Source organism: Podarcis cretensis, assembly GCF_951804945.1.
Source record: "Podarcis cretensis genome assembly, chromosome: 7".
NCBI classification, from domain to species: domain Eukaryota; kingdom Metazoa; phylum Chordata; class Lepidosauria; order Squamata; family Lacertidae; genus Podarcis; species Podarcis cretensis.
The window spans coordinates 14,348,046-14,366,412 of record NC_137176.1 but is presented as its reverse complement, the minus strand read 5'-3'; the positions used below and the strand labels follow the sequence as shown (position 1 = coordinate 14,366,412).

The following is an 18,367-nucleotide window of genomic DNA, read 5'->3' as shown; positions in this document are numbered from 1 at the left end:
GAGCTTAAGAGCCCATGCCAGTAGCCCAAACCCTGACAATGCTACGTTTTTGGATATCATGCATCGAATCAAGGCTCGGAATCCTAGTTCAGGCTCATGCTCAGAGCAGAGGACACATAATGAACATACATAACACAGTATCATGGACACAGTTGTCTATGTGTCAGGATGCTTTCAGCGGCTCCCAGCTGGTTGCCCAGGAAAGTATAAAGACGAGGAAAAGTTACTTACAGTACTTTTCTATTTCAATCTTTACAGCCTCTTGGATAATGCCATTGTCCTGAGTGAATCTCCACCCCCATCTCTCCCACTTCCTCATTCGTTTACACACACACACACACACACACACACACACACACACACACAGTGGTACCTCATGTTACATACGCTTCAGGTTACAGACTCTGCTAACCCAGAAATAATACCTCGGGTTAAGAACCTTGCTTCAGGATGAGAACAGAAATCAAGCTATGGCGGCGCGGCGGCAGCAGGAGGCCTCATTAGCTAAAGTGGTGCTTCAGGTTAAGAAGAGTTTCAGGTTAAGAATGGACCTCTGGAACGAATTAAGTACTTAACCTGAGGTACCACTATATATATACAATTTAGAATATTCATTTAAACAACCTTAAAATATCAAAAACTTCCTTTCATCTCTTTCCATGGTTCATTTTGCATAACATTGTGTATATTTTATATAAACTAAACCATTCAGTATCCCATTATTACATCCACCAAAACTTATTTACGCTGTTGAAATTATCTTAATGCTGCCAACGCTTTCAAGTGTACACAATCCCCCCCCCCATATATTCAACAAACATTTTCCAATCTTCTTTAAACATATGCTCTTCTTGTTCTCTTATTCTCTGTGTTAGGTCCGCAAGCGGCGCACATTCCATCAGTTTAAGTTGCCATTCTTATTTAGTTGGGACCGTCCTCATTTTCCATTTTGGGGCTAACAAAACACAGGCCGCAGTAGTGGCATACATAAATAGCCGTTTTTTGACATCTGGGAATTTCCACCTCATTCATCTTTCTCATCACCTATGGGTGCTGCTACGTGCCCTCTGTCTTTGAGCTCTTTGCTCTCCTACTTTTAAGGCTCGCCGGGTTCTGGGAGATGGAGGGTCTGGAATGCTTTCTAGTGTCAATGTGTCAGCCAGGTGTTGTTCTGACTCTGCCATGATTTCCCAATCCCCCCCCCCATCTGCCTCTGAACTACTACCTCCCTCAAACCCCTGTTGCAAATCTAAACTTTCTTCCTTTTCCTCCTCCCTGGAAGGGTCAGGATGGGAAGGAGGTCTCCACCATTCCTCCTCTGCCCAGTCTCTGACAATTAGTTTTCTTTAGCAGTGGAAACAGGTTTTCAGATTATACACAGCTCTTCTTCAGGCTTTGATTATGAGAGCAAAAAAACCCCATCCAATAGTCTAGATTGAAGCAACTGGGTAGCCAGGCTGATGGTTACTTGGTTCCAGAAGTTTACTGGCCATTGCTGTTGGCATGGAGATAGTCTAGGTTGAATGCAAACATGGCATTCTGATGTCATGTGTGATGTCACAAAGAGGATCTGCTTTAAGTCTTGGTAAAGCCAGAGACAGTTAACAGTCAGACTGCATCTCAGCCCTGTCAAGATGGATCTCCATAACAGGTGGTGAATAATTTTATTTGGGGGATATATTAACTTTTACTATTGGGAAAAAGTTTTAGATTGGTTTGCCAGTTTGTAACCCATCAAGTTGAGGCCAATAGATACGCATTCACAGCCCTGTATCCATCAAATAATCAACTTTATGTGTGACTTTGGGATGGATTCATACAACCACATTTCCTTTCTCAAGAAAGGTTGGAAGGTAGGTAGTTTGAATGTCTATTGCTCTCTGCTCCCTGCTCCCTGCTGTCAGGATGCTGTCCGTGGCTCCTGGCTGGTTGCCCAGAAGAGCATAAAGGCAAGGAAAAGTTTCATACAGTCTTTTTTTATTTAAAACTTTACAGAGAGAGGCTATAGAACCCAGCCTCTTGGATAATGGTGTTGTCCTGAGTGAATCTCCACCACCTGTCTCTCCCACTTCTTCATTCGTCAACCTCATCACCTCATCTACAAGTGCCACTAAGTGCCCTCTGTCTTTGAGCTCTTTGCTCTCCTACTTTTAAGGCTTGCCAGGTTCTGGGAGATGGTGGGTCTGGAAGGCTCTCCCATGATTTCCCAACTTTCCCCCTCATCTAACTCTGCCATCAAACCCCTGTTGTAAATCTATACTGTCTTCCTCTTCCTCCTCCCTGGAAAGGTCAGGATGGGGAGGCGGGCTCCACCTTCCCATTCCCTGTCACTATGATTTCACAGAGAGGAGGCAGCTCTGTCACACATCTTGCTATGGTGACAGTTATGCGCTCAAGTCTGGTCTGGTGCATTTTTCATTGAAAACTATGCTGCTGTAAGTAGGGACTCATGAATGTTCACAGTGTGTTGGGGCAGAAGAAAGCGGGAGCAGATGTTAGAATGAAGAGGAAGTGGGGACAGATGTGAAGAGTGGGATGCTAGTGCTACAATTTGATGGGAGAAGTGTGATCTTAGAAATGCATGAATTGGCTCTCCAGGATGTGCCAAATATCAGATTGCCATGTGGTGGGTCGTGTTCTGAAAAAAATACTCATCACTGAAAAAGAGAGGGGAAAGTCATCATGAATGAATGGGAAAGTAAGGTCTGAGCCTGAAAACCACAAATACAGTGAATAACAGCCATGGGGGGATGGGGAATCCAAGATAAAAAAATGAGAGCAGCTGCACGATAGATATGGTTTCCAATTTGTTTTAAGGAAACTCATTATGAAGGAACATGGTTAATGTTTCTTGATTAAAAACTGGGATAACCTTTCCACTAAAGCTTAGGTGAGGCTGAGAACAGATCTATTTCAAATTACGATTTAAAAAGGAACTGTTAATGTTGGATTGTTTGGGATGCTGCCAATCAAGTAAATTTATTGCTCTGGTAAGAGTGGACATCCTTTCATGTCTCAAGCAGCTACTATATATGTACGTGTTGCCACTGTCAAATTTATCAGAACCATCTTCATAGCATAAGGGATAACATTAACAGGAGACTTTATCTCTCATGAGAGCTTCTGCAGGCTGCAGCGATAACAAGCAACATGTCAATTGCAGATAACATTTCCTTTTCAGGACTGCTTTATTTTCTCTCTTGAGATTCCCAACTTTGTAAATCTGTTCACAGTTGTGTCCACTCATAACAATGTGTTTGTATAATCAAAGGTGACTTAAGCTCTGACCTTCAGCTATATATAACACATCTCAGCATGGGTGAAGTTTCACACTGCATATTCCAGTTCGACAAAAAGCCCTTTCCATCATTCTCCTCATCCTGTGAGGGAGCAGAGAGGGTTCTCTGGCTCCACCCCCTCGTTTGTTTATTTATTTATTGAATTTATATTTCATATATATATATAATATTTATGTTGCCTCAACACCACCACTCCTGCCACCCTTCAGGCATTGACAGCTAAACATCCGCAGCATTACTGTATTTTTGTTGGCTCCTCACATGATTTCATTCCCCAGGGTCTAAATCACACTGGGAGTTTACATGAGTGAAAAAGGCTCTCAACTTCAGAAGCTATCCCTTTCACCCATGGAAGGTAACAGGAATTGTGACAGGAGGTACACAGGGTCTTCGCTGCATCATTTGATGGATTAGAACACCTTCAATAGTGACAGAGAGGGGTTTTTTCGTTTTGTTTTTTAAAGGGTCTCCAGATTCTCTAATGTGCTGATTTTTAAATGTATAAACACAAGGAGACGCTTGCCAGTAGGGTAACCAAGAAGGAAAATAGGCAGGCAATATTCTACCCAATCAAAGTGTGATGAAGCCTAAATGGTTTAATTATTAGCATGTGTGGCAGGGGAGCTACTAAATCGATGTCTGAGGTCAGTAATGACCTGCATGAGGGTCAATGAAATGAAACTCTGTCTAAATAAATTGACAGGTTCTGTTGGTAGGTGATTTGTGTGACCAATGAGATGGTGTTCAGGCTATTGTAGATCACTCCCTCTAAAGGACCAGGTTCAGCGTCTCAGGTGATGACAGAGCCAACATTTTCACTGGATATCCAAGCGGTGTCTGTGGTATGTAATACCTTTCAGCAGCTAAGACTGTTGGACCAGCTGTGCCTTCTTATTCACATTCTGGTGATTCCTAAGATGACTGCTGCCATGCCTTGCACGTGGGACTACCCTTGAAGACTTCTTGGAGGCTTCCATTAGCACAAAATGCACCTGCCAGGCTGGAGACTGGCAATGGCGAACATATTTTCCCAGTGCTTAAACAACAACACTGCCATTCCTCTTTCAGGAATAATTCAGCCTGCAGGTCATAGGGCTAAATGGCTATTTGAAGGATGCTTTTTACTATATAAACACACCTGGTTCCATCTCTGCCCTGCTTGTCATCTGGATTTAGGCAGCAGCGCACATGGGATATGCCCAGAGGATGGATAACTGCGACCACAGGGGCTATTAATATAGGAGAGAATCTAGAAGGAATGTGGTTGTATATTCTAGCCAATGTAAGTTTGGAATCATGGGGTATGAAATACTAAATTGTGATTTAGTGTTTTTTTAATATATATATATTATTAATTTTAACATATAAATTATAAAATGTACTGTGGGTTAAAGCCTCAGCGCCTAGGACTTGCCGATCGAAAGGTCGGCGGTTCGAATCCCTGCGGCGGGGTGCGCTCCCGCTGCTCGGTCCCAGCGCCTGCCAACCTAGCAGTTCGAAAGCACCTCCGGGTGCAAATAGATAAATAGGGACCGCTTACCAGCGGGAAGGTAAACGGCGTTTCCATGTGCGGCTCTGGCTCGCCAGATGCAGCTTTGTCACGCTGGCCACGTGACCCGGAAGTGTCTCCGGACAGCGCTGGCCCCTGGCCTCTTGAGTGAGATGGGTGCACAACCCCAGAGTCTGTCAAGACTGGCCCGTACGGGCAGGGGTACCTTTACCTTTACCTTTACCACAAAACTTATCACTTATACAATCTTTTTAGACTTCCATCAGCATCTCTGATGATCCGCCGTTTTAACCACTTCTTATGCATTTCTTAACTTTATATTGCCTTTACATCTCTTAACAAATCATCCTCCCCCTTGTCCATTTTTACAATACTTCTAATAATACTCCTCACAAAACTTCTTGCAACCCTACAAACGTCGTCTGTTCTTCACAATTACTTTTCAAATAGTCCGTAAATTTACTCCAGTCTTCCGTGAATTTCTGGTCTCGCCGGTTTCGAATCCTTCCTGTTAGTTTATCTAATTCTGCATAGTCCATTAACTTCATCCCACATTTTTCAATCGTCGGTAACTCTCCTTGCTTCCATTTTTGGGCCAATAATATTCTTGCTGCTGTTATTGCATATAAAAAGAGCTTACATTCCTTTCTATTTATGTCACTCCCCACAATGCCCAATAAAAATGCTTCTAGTTTCTTTATAAATGTATATTTCAACATTTTTTTCAACTCATTATATATCATCTCCCAGAAGCATTTCACCTTTTTACATTCCCACCACATGTGATAAAATGTTCCCTCTTTTTCTTCACATTTCCAACCTTTATTACTGACTTTATACATTTTCGCTAACTTGACAGGTGTAATATACCAGTTCAGCCCCTAGTGTTAGCGCATATTGTCCTCATTTAAAGAAGGGTTCAGAGTGGCTAATTGTGCATCATTCAGCCTGGGAGCCTAGCTGTTGTTATTTTTAAAATTTGCTCCTGCTTTGCTCTTGCTTATCAAATTTCCCCATACAAAGTGGTGATGAGCATACTATTCTTCATCTAGCTGCTCATGCAAATTCTTGTCGGACTTGCCATTCGTCTCCCAATTCCCAATGCAAACAGCTGCTCAACTAGCTATTGCTTCCCTTCCCTTCCCTCTTCTGTTCAACTGGCTTTATTTGATCGCGCCTTGCATGAGAAGATGTCGTTCTTCTTTTGCCTCTGATATGCACAAACCGTTGGAGAACTTACTCCATTATTCAAGGCACACGTCCATAGATGCACACATGCCCCCCCCGCCGCTACCACCACTCGCCAATGCATGTAACAGTGCATAAATAGAAATTTTCTTTACTACTTTGCTTTTCTGCTGCTGCTTCTTTGCCTCAACTACTGCTATAGACTGCGGTGGACATTTAGAGCCATGGTAGAGCAAGAAGGAGCCATTAATTCATTTTCTAGTTGCATTAAATGGGATGGAGTAATTGCAAACTGCCAGGGTAGCTCATAAAATAGAAATGTGTATTCATGACTGAAAACCTGATAAGACAAAACAGGAAAACATATCCCAAATGATAAATGTTATGGGGACAGACTCCAGCTTCCTCTGCTCTACATCTTTATTTTTCAATTATAAGACGTGACAATTGATTACAATGTTATCTAATGGCTCCTTATCATCACCTCTGGAATTTGAAAGGAATAAGAAAAATGCTTTGTCTACTTGTTCTTTAGCTGCAAAGATAAAAGATGTTTTATTTCCTTTATAGGAGCTCATAAAAAGGAGAGGAGATAATTATACCAAATGGTTATGTAAATCCCAAGAGAAAAAGAAAATCGGCTCTTGTGAAGAATTTAAATAAGTTTTTGAATTCATTGGGAGATGCTGAATTTTTCATTTCATTGTTTATCAGTGAGGTTTGTAAAAGTTATCCAACTGGCCTAATGAAATATTAATTTGACTTCCATTACATTAAAGGAGAGAGCCATTTTTATGTTTAAAGAAAACGGAACAAGGAATATATCCTATATCAATGCAAAAATAAAATAAAATACAACCTAGATAAAATGTGTATAATTGCTTTGATTTTAAACTCTGATTTTTAAGAGTAGCAATTAAATGAAAGCGCTTTGGAAACATAGAGGTGCTCCTATTGTTTTAAAGCTGCCTTTATCAGCTTCCTCTTATGATACCATGAAAATAAACTGTAGTGTGTTGGAAAATGGAATGAGTTTTCATAGCTTCTTCTGTAATGGATTCCATTTTTTCTCTCTCATGTTTATGGCCTTCCACTCTGTGGTGCAACATAGACCAGGTGTAGTTAGATTGCTGATTATTCTAAAGAGCCATGGTTTTGAAACTGTGCTCTGCAAAAGCTTATTGGGATTCCTCAATGAGAAAGTCATGATGGTGGGCAAGCTTGCCATGATTGCAGATCCTACAATATGCTGCCATAGAAGTGGGCAGGTCATGCTCTAGAGCAGACTTCCTCAACTCTGGAGCCTCAGATGTTGTTGGGCTGCAACCTTTAGCCATGCAGATTGTGCATGATGAAGACTGTATTCCAATAACATATGGAGATGCAAGATCAGGGAAGGCTACTCTAGAGGGTTCTCTCACTTATGAACAGGGAAACAATAAGGCTGAATCAACAGATGTCCAGCAGTCTGTGTGAATTTACTGTGTATCCTAGTCCATATCCCAGAATAGGGATGCGGGTGGCGTTGTGGTCTAAACCACTGAGCCTCTTGGGGTGCCGATCAGAAGGTTGGCAGTTCGAATTCCCATGACGGGGTGAGCTCCCTTTGCCCTGTCCCAGCTCCTGCTAACCTAGCAGTTTGAAAGCACACCAGTGTAAGTAGATAAATAGGTACCACTGTGGCAGGAAGGTAAACAGCGCTTCCATGTGCTCTGGTTTCCATCACAGTGTTCTGTTGTGCCAGAAAGCAGTTTAGTCATGCTGGCCACATGACCCAGAAACCTGTCTGTGGACAAACTCCAGCTCCATTGGCCTGAAAGCGAGATGAGCGCTGCAACCCCACAGTCGCCTTTGACTGGATATAACTGTCCAGGGGTCCTTTACCTTTTTACCTATATCCCACAATCCCCTACACACTTATAGAGTTCTTTTAATATTATAAAGATCATCTAACACCCTTGCAGAAGAGTTGTCCAGTAATATGAGCACGCAGTCCTATTTTTCTAGAAAAAGAGGTTGTGGAACTCTCTTATTTTCTTATACAGTGGTACCTCTGGATACGAACGGGATCCATTCTGGAGCCCCGTTCGCATCCTGAAGTAAATGTAAGATGCGTCTGCGCGTGTGTGGGTTGCGTTTCGCTGCTTCTGCGCATTCGTGTGACGTCATTTTGAGCGTCTGCGCATGCGCGAGCGGCGAAACCCGGAAGTAACGTGCTCTGTTACTTCCAGGTCGCGTGGAGTGCAACCCGAAAATATTTATCCGAAAGCTACTTCAACCCAAGGTTTGACTATAATGGCAATGGTACCCACGCAGGAGTTGCAAGAGTTAAAATGGTACCAAAAAATGACATGAAAACTGGAGTTTTCTTGTTGTATAAGCTACTATTGAAGATATACACCACATCTTTAAGCTTATAAACAAATCCTTCTGGATAAGGAAATCAAAGCATTGGTGAATTCCACTTGCCCTAGGTGGAAGATAAGGCAAGTCAGCACCAAAGGTCAAGAATACCCCAAGTGCATTTTCAATGTACTGATTCATTCAGCCTCTCACACACCTAAACTGCCATAATTTGGGTCGTAATTGGCATAGCAGTGGGGAACTAGTGGTTTTTCCATCAGGATTTTTGAAGTAGGAGTTTTTTTAATTATAGAATTTGGCCTTTCTCCGTCATCCTCCTATCAAATCATCAGCTCCTGAGGTAATTAACCTGAGATCTTTTGCAAGGGTTGGTGACTCAACATATTGAAACCATGCATTTACTTCTGTCTGTTCTGAAAATGTAAACTGTTAATTTGTGGTGGGGAAGGGTCTTTTCCTATGCGTGCTTATCTAGAATTCATCCTTGTTGATAGCACAGATACTTTTGCTCAGCATAGCACAAAACAACCCAAACATATCTGAAAGGCCAAGGTGTGGGAAATGGCTGCATGGAAGCAAAAGTGTGATGTTCATAGAAGAAAAAGTTACTGTTCCATTGGAAGCAAAGTTCGAGTGAATTGGGCACTTCCTCAGAAGATGCACAAACAGTATGAACAAGACTAGCATAATTTCTTTTTTTCCCCTTTTTCTTTTTTATTGCGTGATTTGTTGGTCCCAAGTGAAATGGCACCGGAGTGCTTGAGCTACAACAATGCTTCCCCCCTTTCTCTCTCTCATTTATTTATTTATTCATTTATTTGACAAAGTAATAATCATACATAAATAAGAATAAAAATGTGCACCCTACCACCGAGACCATTCCATTATAACTATCCAACCTCCCAAATTTTCAACACCTCTTGTGATGGTCTGACCCCTTTCTGTTTTAACAGTACAAATTCTATAAACACCCTCCATATCTCCCCATAATCATTGCTCCTGGATATTCCCTGTCTTAATGGCACATGTTAATTTATCATTAATAGCTATATCCCACAGCTCTTTATACCATTCTTCCGTTTTATATTCTGCTTGCCCCCTCCTCTTCCTAGCTATCATAATTTGTGCAGCTGTAAATTGATAACCTCTGGACTTTTAGTCAGCTTTAACCAGGTGATTTCTGTTATCTCCTTAAACACCCTTTGCCAGAAAAATTGCACATATTTACACCCCCACCACATGTGAACATAATTCTCGGTTTCCTGGCATCCCCTCCAAAGCACAATTTCTCAAGCAGGAATTGTCTGTTCCTAAATTAGACGCAGTCCAATGGGCTGGGACTGCTGTAGAAGCCACCATCTTCTGGAGATGATATTGTCTAATGAAAACAGTAAGAAAGTCAGAAGAGGAAATCTCTCATCATCTTCTTCCTTGCTGATGGGGCACTGGACTATTAATATACTATAGAACATGGGTCCAAATCAGAACCCCAGTTCAGGAAACCAGCAGACTTGTACCGTCTCATTCGTTATTATGGGGAAATTTAAAGAAAGGGCCATAACCTTTATTCCTTTTGACAGAAATGGGTAATGTTTGTGGATAAAACTTGTCAAATTAAAAAATAGGTCCTGGTGTTTTGTGCTGGGCACTTTTAAAATTTGATTATTATTATTTTTTAAAATACATAATTTATAACTTTTTGGCTGAATTGCTATGGAGGTTCTTCCTTTGGTTTGGGCTGATTCAGAGGGAGACCACTTTGGTTTTGTCAAGTCCGGAAAATTTCAAAATCAGCCTGGGGTTACTCAAAATTCAATGCACACATTGTAACATGCACACACACACACACACACACACACACACAGTGCACATATTCAAATAGCCTGCAATACTATAACTACAATAAATGTATTGACAGTTTATACTGGATTAAGTTTTCTGAGTCAGAAAATCAAGTATAATTACAATTTATGGGGTTTTCTATAAAGCTTGTCTCCATGCAATTTGTATTTTTTAACTTGGAGTAAAATATATGTGCACTATATATAGTACTACTACAATTTCTTCTGCATTGCCATAAAAATTCAGATAAATACATGACAAAGTAAAAATGTGTGTGGATAAAGTAAAGTTAAGTACGAAGTGTAGTTATTCAATCTAAAGTTGCTTAATCATCATCTATTTCAAGTAGTTTATTACTGCACACAATTGCCTTTTACCATTATCGCTATAAGAATTTATAGCAAACTTTACAGGCTCTTAAACCTCTGATTTATTTTAATGTGTGAACCATTTTCCAAATTTCCCAAAGCCTGTGGAGTTGCAGTATTAAATACCTGATTCTTACAAATGGATTTTAATGAAAACAATTTCCTGAGATCTCATTCTTCAGCTTGTAGGCCAGTAACAGAACTGTCTAAGGCTATGAACAAAAAGGTCACATGAAAATTCCCATTAACACTGCAAAACAAATTCATGCCCTTCCAAATGTTCCTGCCTCTTTATATTGAAATAATGATACTCTGAATATTATGTATCTTCTTCTAGATTGTACAGCATTTGCATATGTACTCCAGAACCATATTTACTCAACTTAGAAGTCTAATTTGTCAAAATGGCCAATTCAAGACTCGATCAATGGCAAAAATGAAACTGTACAATACAACTACACACATTTTGCATTTCTACCAAAGGAGCTCAAGGCAGCATATAGCTGGTGACCTCACAGCTGCCTTATAGCAACCCTGTGAAGTATGTTTAGGCTGAAAGAATATGACTAGACTAAAGCACCTCAGTGTATGGTTACCAGACGTCCCTGTTTCCCGGGGACAGTCAATGGATTTACAAATCTGTCCCTGGACAAAATCCATCCCTGGAATGTCCCCGGATTTCATTTAATGTCCTGGGATTTATATTTTAAGTATTGTAGATTTATTAGTAGAGAATGAATGTTGTGTGATTGGTTCAACGGCACAAGACACATCATATGGGGACAGCGGCGTAGCGTGGGTGGGTTGTCAGCACCCAGGGCAAGGCAAGTAATTTGCGTCCCCTAACCCGGGGCAAGGCAAGTAATTTGCGCCCCTAACCCCTGACCTGCCGCTGCTTCCAGCTTCTTCTTGCTGCTGCCTGGGCTGGGGTATTTACGGTAAGGTAGCCACGGCGGCGGCGGTGGGTCCGTGTCAGGTGATCTGAGGCGAGTTGCCGCTGGCACTGCCACCCAAACGACGCCGCTTGCCCGGAGGAGGAGGGCAGAGAGGTGAGGAAAATGCAACATGGCCCAGCAGCAGCAGCGGCGGCGGCGGGGCTGTGAGGAGGGGCTGCCTGGCGCGCCCTCCGCGGCCCTGATGCGCGGGGACCACGGCGAGCGCTGAGAGCCGCTGCCTGCCAGACGCCTTCAGCCCGGACGCGCGCACAGCTCGTCGGTTCTGCGAGACATGGGGCTCTGCTACAGCCTGCGCCCGAGGCTCTTTGGCGACTCCGGAGGCGGCGAGCGCGCCCCCCCAGATGTTGCGCCCGGTGCGGCCAGCCCCCCCTGCACCTCCCACGCTATGCCACTGTATGGGGAGTTCCGGCGAGGCAAAATGGTGGGCATCACAGCACTGAGCAGCTCCTGAAGCCAGCCAGAGCCAACTGCACTACCAGGCTGGCTCCGGGCTTATGAGACTGCCGCTACTGCCACCACTGCCAAGGGGGAACCGGGGACACCCCACACGTCAATGGGGGGAACCGCTGACCCCCCCACGCAACCCAAATCAAGCTGGGAGCGAGAGCGCCTGGCCACCCTGCCAACTGCCCAACGGCGCTCTGGGGCCAGTAAAACCCCCGGAGCTGATGCAGTGAGAAGGAGGAGAGGAGAAGGAGAAGGAAGAGAGAGGAAGAGGAAGGAGAAAAAAGAGGGGAACTCTGACCTGGCCTGCCCCTGCCGCTGCTGCCACTGAGGAGGAGAGGTAGGAGAGCACTGGGATGGCAAGGACACGTGGCTGAGCCCAGGCCCGACCTGAGCCTACTACATGGCAGCTAGCACTCCAAGAGAGCAGGCTGAGGAGCAGAGGAAGGCTGTGTGACAGAGACCACAGAAGAGATGATATTACTTTTTTATTTTAAAAAAATATTTTTTAAAAATATTTTATTCCTCTTTTTTAAAAGAAAGGGGGTGTTCCTGGATTCTTTGGAAAATATCTGGTAACCTTACCTCAGTGGGCTTTATGACTGAGTAAGATGTGGATCTGGTAGGTGGATGGCAATGAACACAGAGGGGCTGATTTCCATGTAACGTTGGGGGGAGGGCTCACTGTGTTTGTGTGGCATCACACACATTGGTAGGAGGCTGGGAGGCCAGGGGAGTCTTGCCACCACCACAGGTAGGCCCAACGAGGCCTTCTGCCACTGTGGGCCATGGTTCCTCAAGACTGGGGGGATTCAGCCCCATCACCACATACTTGGGGGGGGGTGAGCTATCCTCAGCCCCATAGAGTTGGCACCTATGAACAGTTATTAAAAGGTATACATTTGACCTGTCACTCAAGCCTCCCTGTTGGCAGCTAGTTCATGAACTCAAAGGATGCAGGTGGCGCTGTGGTCTAAAGCACTGAGCCTCTTGGGCTTGTCGATCAGAAGATCAGCGGTTGGAATCCCTGCGACGGGGTGAGCTCCTGTTGCTCGGTCCCAGCTCCTGCCTACCTAGCAGTTTGAAAGCATGCCAGTGCAAGTAGATAAATAGGTACCACTGCAGTGGGGAGGTGTCCTGTTGTGTCAGAAGCTGACCACATGACCCGGAAAGCTGTCTGTGGACAAATGCCAGCTCCCTCGGCCTGAAAGCGAGATGAGCGCCACAACCTCGTAGTCTCCTTTGACTGGACTTAACTGTCCAGGGGTCCTTTGCCTTTTTTTTTTAACCTCATAAACTCAGACTTTTATAGCAACATTCTAGGAGCCACTGTTTTCTTCTGCACCCAAGCAGGTGAAGTATGGTCAACAGCTAGAAGCCACCAGCTCTCAAGGCATTCAGCAATCATCCAGCTATAAGTTCTGAGAATGGTCTCTTCACTTGTCACAATGCAATACATTTCTCATCTGGGTCAGTCGCTTTGGGACTATATGTGGAAAGTGACTAATACATTTGATAAATAACAACATCATAAGGTGTTGGTGTCATGGCTTGCATTAAGAATACTGTGCTCAGTGGTGCTCTGATTCCATCAAACAAACACTGCCCCAGAGGCAACATCAAAGCCCAGTGGAACAACATCAAAAAGGCAAATACAACACAGGTTTGCCCTCTTTTCATAAAAGAGATAAGCAGGTCTCTGACTGGTTTGAGGCTGGCATTAAGGACATGGAGCCTGTTATCACTGCAATGCACAAGGCTCCTATGAACTACAAGTGTTCACTCTATGAGAATATGCTTGCTGCACAGAGAAAGGTAAGGAGTGGTGCCCAGCAGATTGCCAAATGATGTGCCAATGACTACTGGCTAAAGCTGTGTCAGAGCATTCAACTCATTGCTGGTAGTGGCAACCCTTGCGTAATGTACATAGGCATGAATACAGCCTTTGGATCAACAGTCAGGAAAACTGCACCACTGAAAACCTTGTCTGGAGAGCTCATTACAGATCGCAGCAAGCAGATGGAGCAATGGACAGAGCACTATCGAAAACTGTACTTGTGGGGAAACATGGCTTCTGACACATCAATTGACAGCATACAGACTTAGCCTGACTTGGAAAAGCTAGTTGTCTCTCTCTCCCTTGATGATCTGAAGAATGTCAACAACTCTCAGATATGTTGTAAAGCCCCAGGACAGGACAGAATCCCAACAGAAGTGCTGAAAGCCAGCCTCATTCCTCCCTCATAATGCACCTCCATGGCCTTCTCTTCCACTGTTGGGGAAAAGGATCCATGCCATAATATATGTGCAACCCCAGCATTGTGACCCTCTATAAAAACAAAGGTGACCAACACGTTTGTAACAACTACTGTGGAATCTCCTTCTTGAGTACTGTGGGGGAAGCCTTTGCCCATTTAGTTCTCTGCAGATTACAGTCACTCACTGACAGGGTCTATCTCAAGTCACAGAGGTGCAGAGGTCATAAGTTGACATTATTTTCTCACTGCACCAGCTGCAAGAGAAACGCTGAGAGCAGAGATGCCGCTTTTACATCATCTTCATAGACCTGACAAAGCCCTTTGACCTCATCAGCCAAAAAGGACTCTTCATGCTGCTCAACAAGACAAAAAAATTCCTTCCAGTAGCACCTTAAGGTAAAGGTAAAGGGACCCCTGACCATTACATCCAGTTGTGACCAACTCTGGGGTTGCAGCACTCATCTCGCTTTATCGGCCAAGGGAGCTGGCGTACAGCTTCCAGGTCATGTGGCCAGCATGACTAAGCCACTTCTGGTGAACCAGAGCAGTGCACGGAAACGCTGTTTACCTTCCCACCGGAGCAGTACCTATTTATCTACTTGCACTTTGATGTGCTTTTGAACTGCTAGGTTGGCAGGAGCAGGGACCGGACAACAGGAGCTCACTCCGTTGCGGGGATTTGAACCGCCGACCTTCTGATTGGCAAGTCCTAGGCTCTGTGGTTTAACCCACAGCGCCACCCGCGTCCCTTAGTAGCACCTTAGAAACCAACTAAGTTTGTTACTGGTATGAACTTTCATGTGCATGCACACTTCTTCAGATACCAACCTAAAGTCTATAAGAGTATCTTGCCCTTCCACAAGAACACAAATGGCACCGTCCAGTATGATGGTTCATCCTCAGATGCCTTCCCTATAAAGGGGAATGTGAAACAGGGGTGTGTTCTCACCCCAGCCCTTCTCAGCATATTCTTTTCCTTGTTTCTCACCTATGCCTTTAGTTCAACTGAAGACAGTGTGTACATTCCTCCAAGGAGTGACAGGAGTCTGTTCAACCTGGCAGGTCTCCACACCAAGCCAAAAGTGTGGTGGGTTCTCATCCGATAAATGCTCTTTGTGGATGGCGCAGCCTTGACAGTACACTCCAAGGAAACACTACAGAGACTCATCAACTACTTTGTCCAAGCCTGCATGTAGTTTGGCCTCACCATCAGCCTGACGAAGACCAATACCCTAGATCAGGACATCGCCAGCACTCCATGCATCAGCATTGGTGACCACACACTTGATGTGGTGGACTGTTTTGTCTACCAGGCCCCACCATAACCAGCAACCTCTTCATCTACACTGGGCTGGACAAATGTACTGGCTAGGCAGCTATGGCAATGGCTCGCCTCTCCAAAAGGCCATAGGAGAATGAGATGTTGTTTCCAAAACCAATGCTAATGTCCAATATCAAGGGGAAGGTCTACCAGGCTTGGTTGTTGAGCATGCTGCTTTATGGAAGTGAGTTGTGGGCAACATTCACCAGCCAAGTGGGATGCCTCAATGCCTTCCATATGTGTTGCATCAGGAAGATTTTGGGCATCGCATGGCAGGACAGAGTCTCAAACAAAAATGTGCTCTCCCAACCCCACATCTCCAGCATGTTTTCACTCCTGTCTCAACGACGTCTATCCTGGCTTGGTCATGCATACAGAATGAAGGCTGGCAGGATCCCCAAGGACGTGCTCTATGGAGAGTTGGCTTCAGGCAACAGGCCCATTGGCAGACCAACTCTGTGTTACAAAGATGTTGGCAAACAAGATGCGAAACCAAGCAACCATATGGGCATCCCTTGAGATAACCACAGTGCCTGGAGACAGACAGTAAGATTGTGTATCTACAGTAGTGGCCAGGGGAGGAATGACCACTGGGAGGAGCACAGAAGGAAGAAATACCATGGTGTACCTGTAGCAGCAAAACCGGATGCTTTCCTTTGACCCCTGCCTCTGCAATAAAACATGTCTCTCCCATATTGGTCTCCACAGCCACAGCAGGCACTGTAACTTCCCAATGGTTTGACGTTATTCTTGAAGGTGTACTCTTCCACTGTATTCCGATAAAGATGGATGCCAACAACCACAGAAGTGTCTCCTCGCACATTTTTTACAGCAACCACACTATTTGCCATTATAAATGAACCTTGCTACTGGCCTGTGGTGCAAACCATTTTCTTCTGGTGCAGGGGTGGGTCAGCTTAGTTGGGAGCGCTAAGAGCAGAAATCGCACATGGTGCCACTTCTGCTGGGCTGTATCGTTACAGGCTGTCAGCGTTCAAATACATCCAACTCCCCCTCCCAATGCTCCTTCAAGAAACAAAGCAACACGTCTGAGAGGTGGATAAAGTAGAATAGTTAAGCCTGAGATATAATGTTCATGTGTTTCGTGTGCATTTAAATATGCAAACCCTGCCTGCTATCTAAAATTATAAGAGTCCAGTAAAAGTTGTACCACATGAATGTTCTGATAATGTGTGTGTGTGTGTGCGCGCGTGCACATCTATGACCGTAATAAAGTGATGTTGTTTGTTTGTTGTTAATAATAATAATAATAATAATAATAATAATAATAATAATTCAACTTATACACCACTCTATACCCGGAGGTCTCAGGGCTGTTCACAACAAGATCACAGCATATAAACTCAAACCAAAAACAGTAACCCAGTAACCCCCCCCCCCAAAAAAAAGCTACATTCTAAAAGGGTGTTGGATGGCAATAAGATCAACCAAAGGCCTGGTTAAAAAGGAATGTTTTTGCCTGGTGCCTAAAGGTGTATAATGAAGGTGGTGTGTGTGTGTGTGTGTGTGTGTGTGTGTGTGTGTGAGAGAGAGAGAGAGAGAGAGAGAGAGAGAAATGTCAGTCTCTCACCCCAGTCCATAGATTGGAATCTGGTACATAATGCCTTGCCTCATTTGTTGCTGTTGTTGTTGTTGTTGCTGTTGCTGTTGCTGTTGCTGTTGTTGTTGTTGTTGTTGTTTTGTAGTATTTATTGAATTTATATACGGCCCTATACCTGGGGTCTCAGGGTGGTTCACAGAACAAAATCAAATTATAAAACCAGAAAAGATATAATCAAAATAAAAACAGCAACCCAATAGCCCCTCCTCACAAAAAAACCATATTTTAAAGGGGTCTAGGATGTTATCCCATATACATCCCCATGCAGAACCACATGCACAAGATTATGTAGTCATATGTGGCTCCCAAACTTCTCTATATCTGTATATGTCTGGTATAGAGACATCCAGTACAAATAAACTGCACTACACTAAATGTAATACAAGTCTCTAATTCTGTGCACCAAATTCATCTGGAATCACATGGTTCAATAACATAAACCTAATACATGCTTGAATCATTGCATCGCAGGATCATTACTTCAGTTGGTACTGCTCCGTATTGCCCGCTCTAGTGAATCTAATATAATCAGTAGATTAACCAAATAAAAGGTTTATTGATTATCTTTCACTTCCTTCAGAAATGCCCTTATACTGGGGTTTTGGTAATATTAAAATTTATTAAAAATTTAAGCATGGATTAATGTTTAAGGAGATGATAAATTAGCTCTTTAATTAGCTGGCAGTCCTGCTACTCATAAGTAAATGATTTCACAGAAGCAGCTCTGTCATAAAAAAAATCAATCCCATTAAATCTTAGGCCAGTTGGTAACAATTTACGTCACCCTATTAGTGTTTTTGAGACAAGCTTTTGGAGGATCAGATTTTCATCATAGCTCTTCCTACTGCTGGGATTAAACCACTGAACCAGCTTATTCATTGGACGAGTTGGTGATCTTTGACTGCCACATTAACACCTCTAATTGGCACAGAAGACGTTTTCCTGGTGTTTGGAGTATGTGGCAAGGAAAAAGCGGCGGCTCTAAACAAGATGTGACCTTTAGCTGATTACTGAGAGTATTAATATGTCAGCTAAAGGTCGCCGTTTGCTAGCAGCAAGTGCAATTAACTACAAAATTGTCAAAATATAGGAGTTTTTGAGCACTGTATGATCATTCTTCAAAAACATGATATAACAAGTACTTAGTTTAACAAGAACCTTTCTCCCAAATTACCTTACAAAATTGTATTTTATGA

At 43.6% G+C, this 18,367-nt stretch overlaps 1 protein-coding gene across 1 annotated transcript in view; it reads left to right on the top strand.

Annotated features, from left to right (window-relative positions):
- Window positions 1–1,512: 1,512 nt before the first annotated feature.
- Window positions 1,513–18,367, top strand: part of LOC307220929 (uncharacterized protein) — a 93,564-nt gene continuing 76,709 nt past the window's right edge. Inside the window, exon 1 of the mRNA XM_079985126.1 lies at window positions 1,513–1,853. Within this exon, the coding sequence (XP_079841252.1) occupies window positions 1,794–1,853 (60 nt within the window). The 5' untranslated portion in view covers window positions 1,513–1,793. The remainder of the gene's footprint in view (window positions 1,854–18,367) is intronic.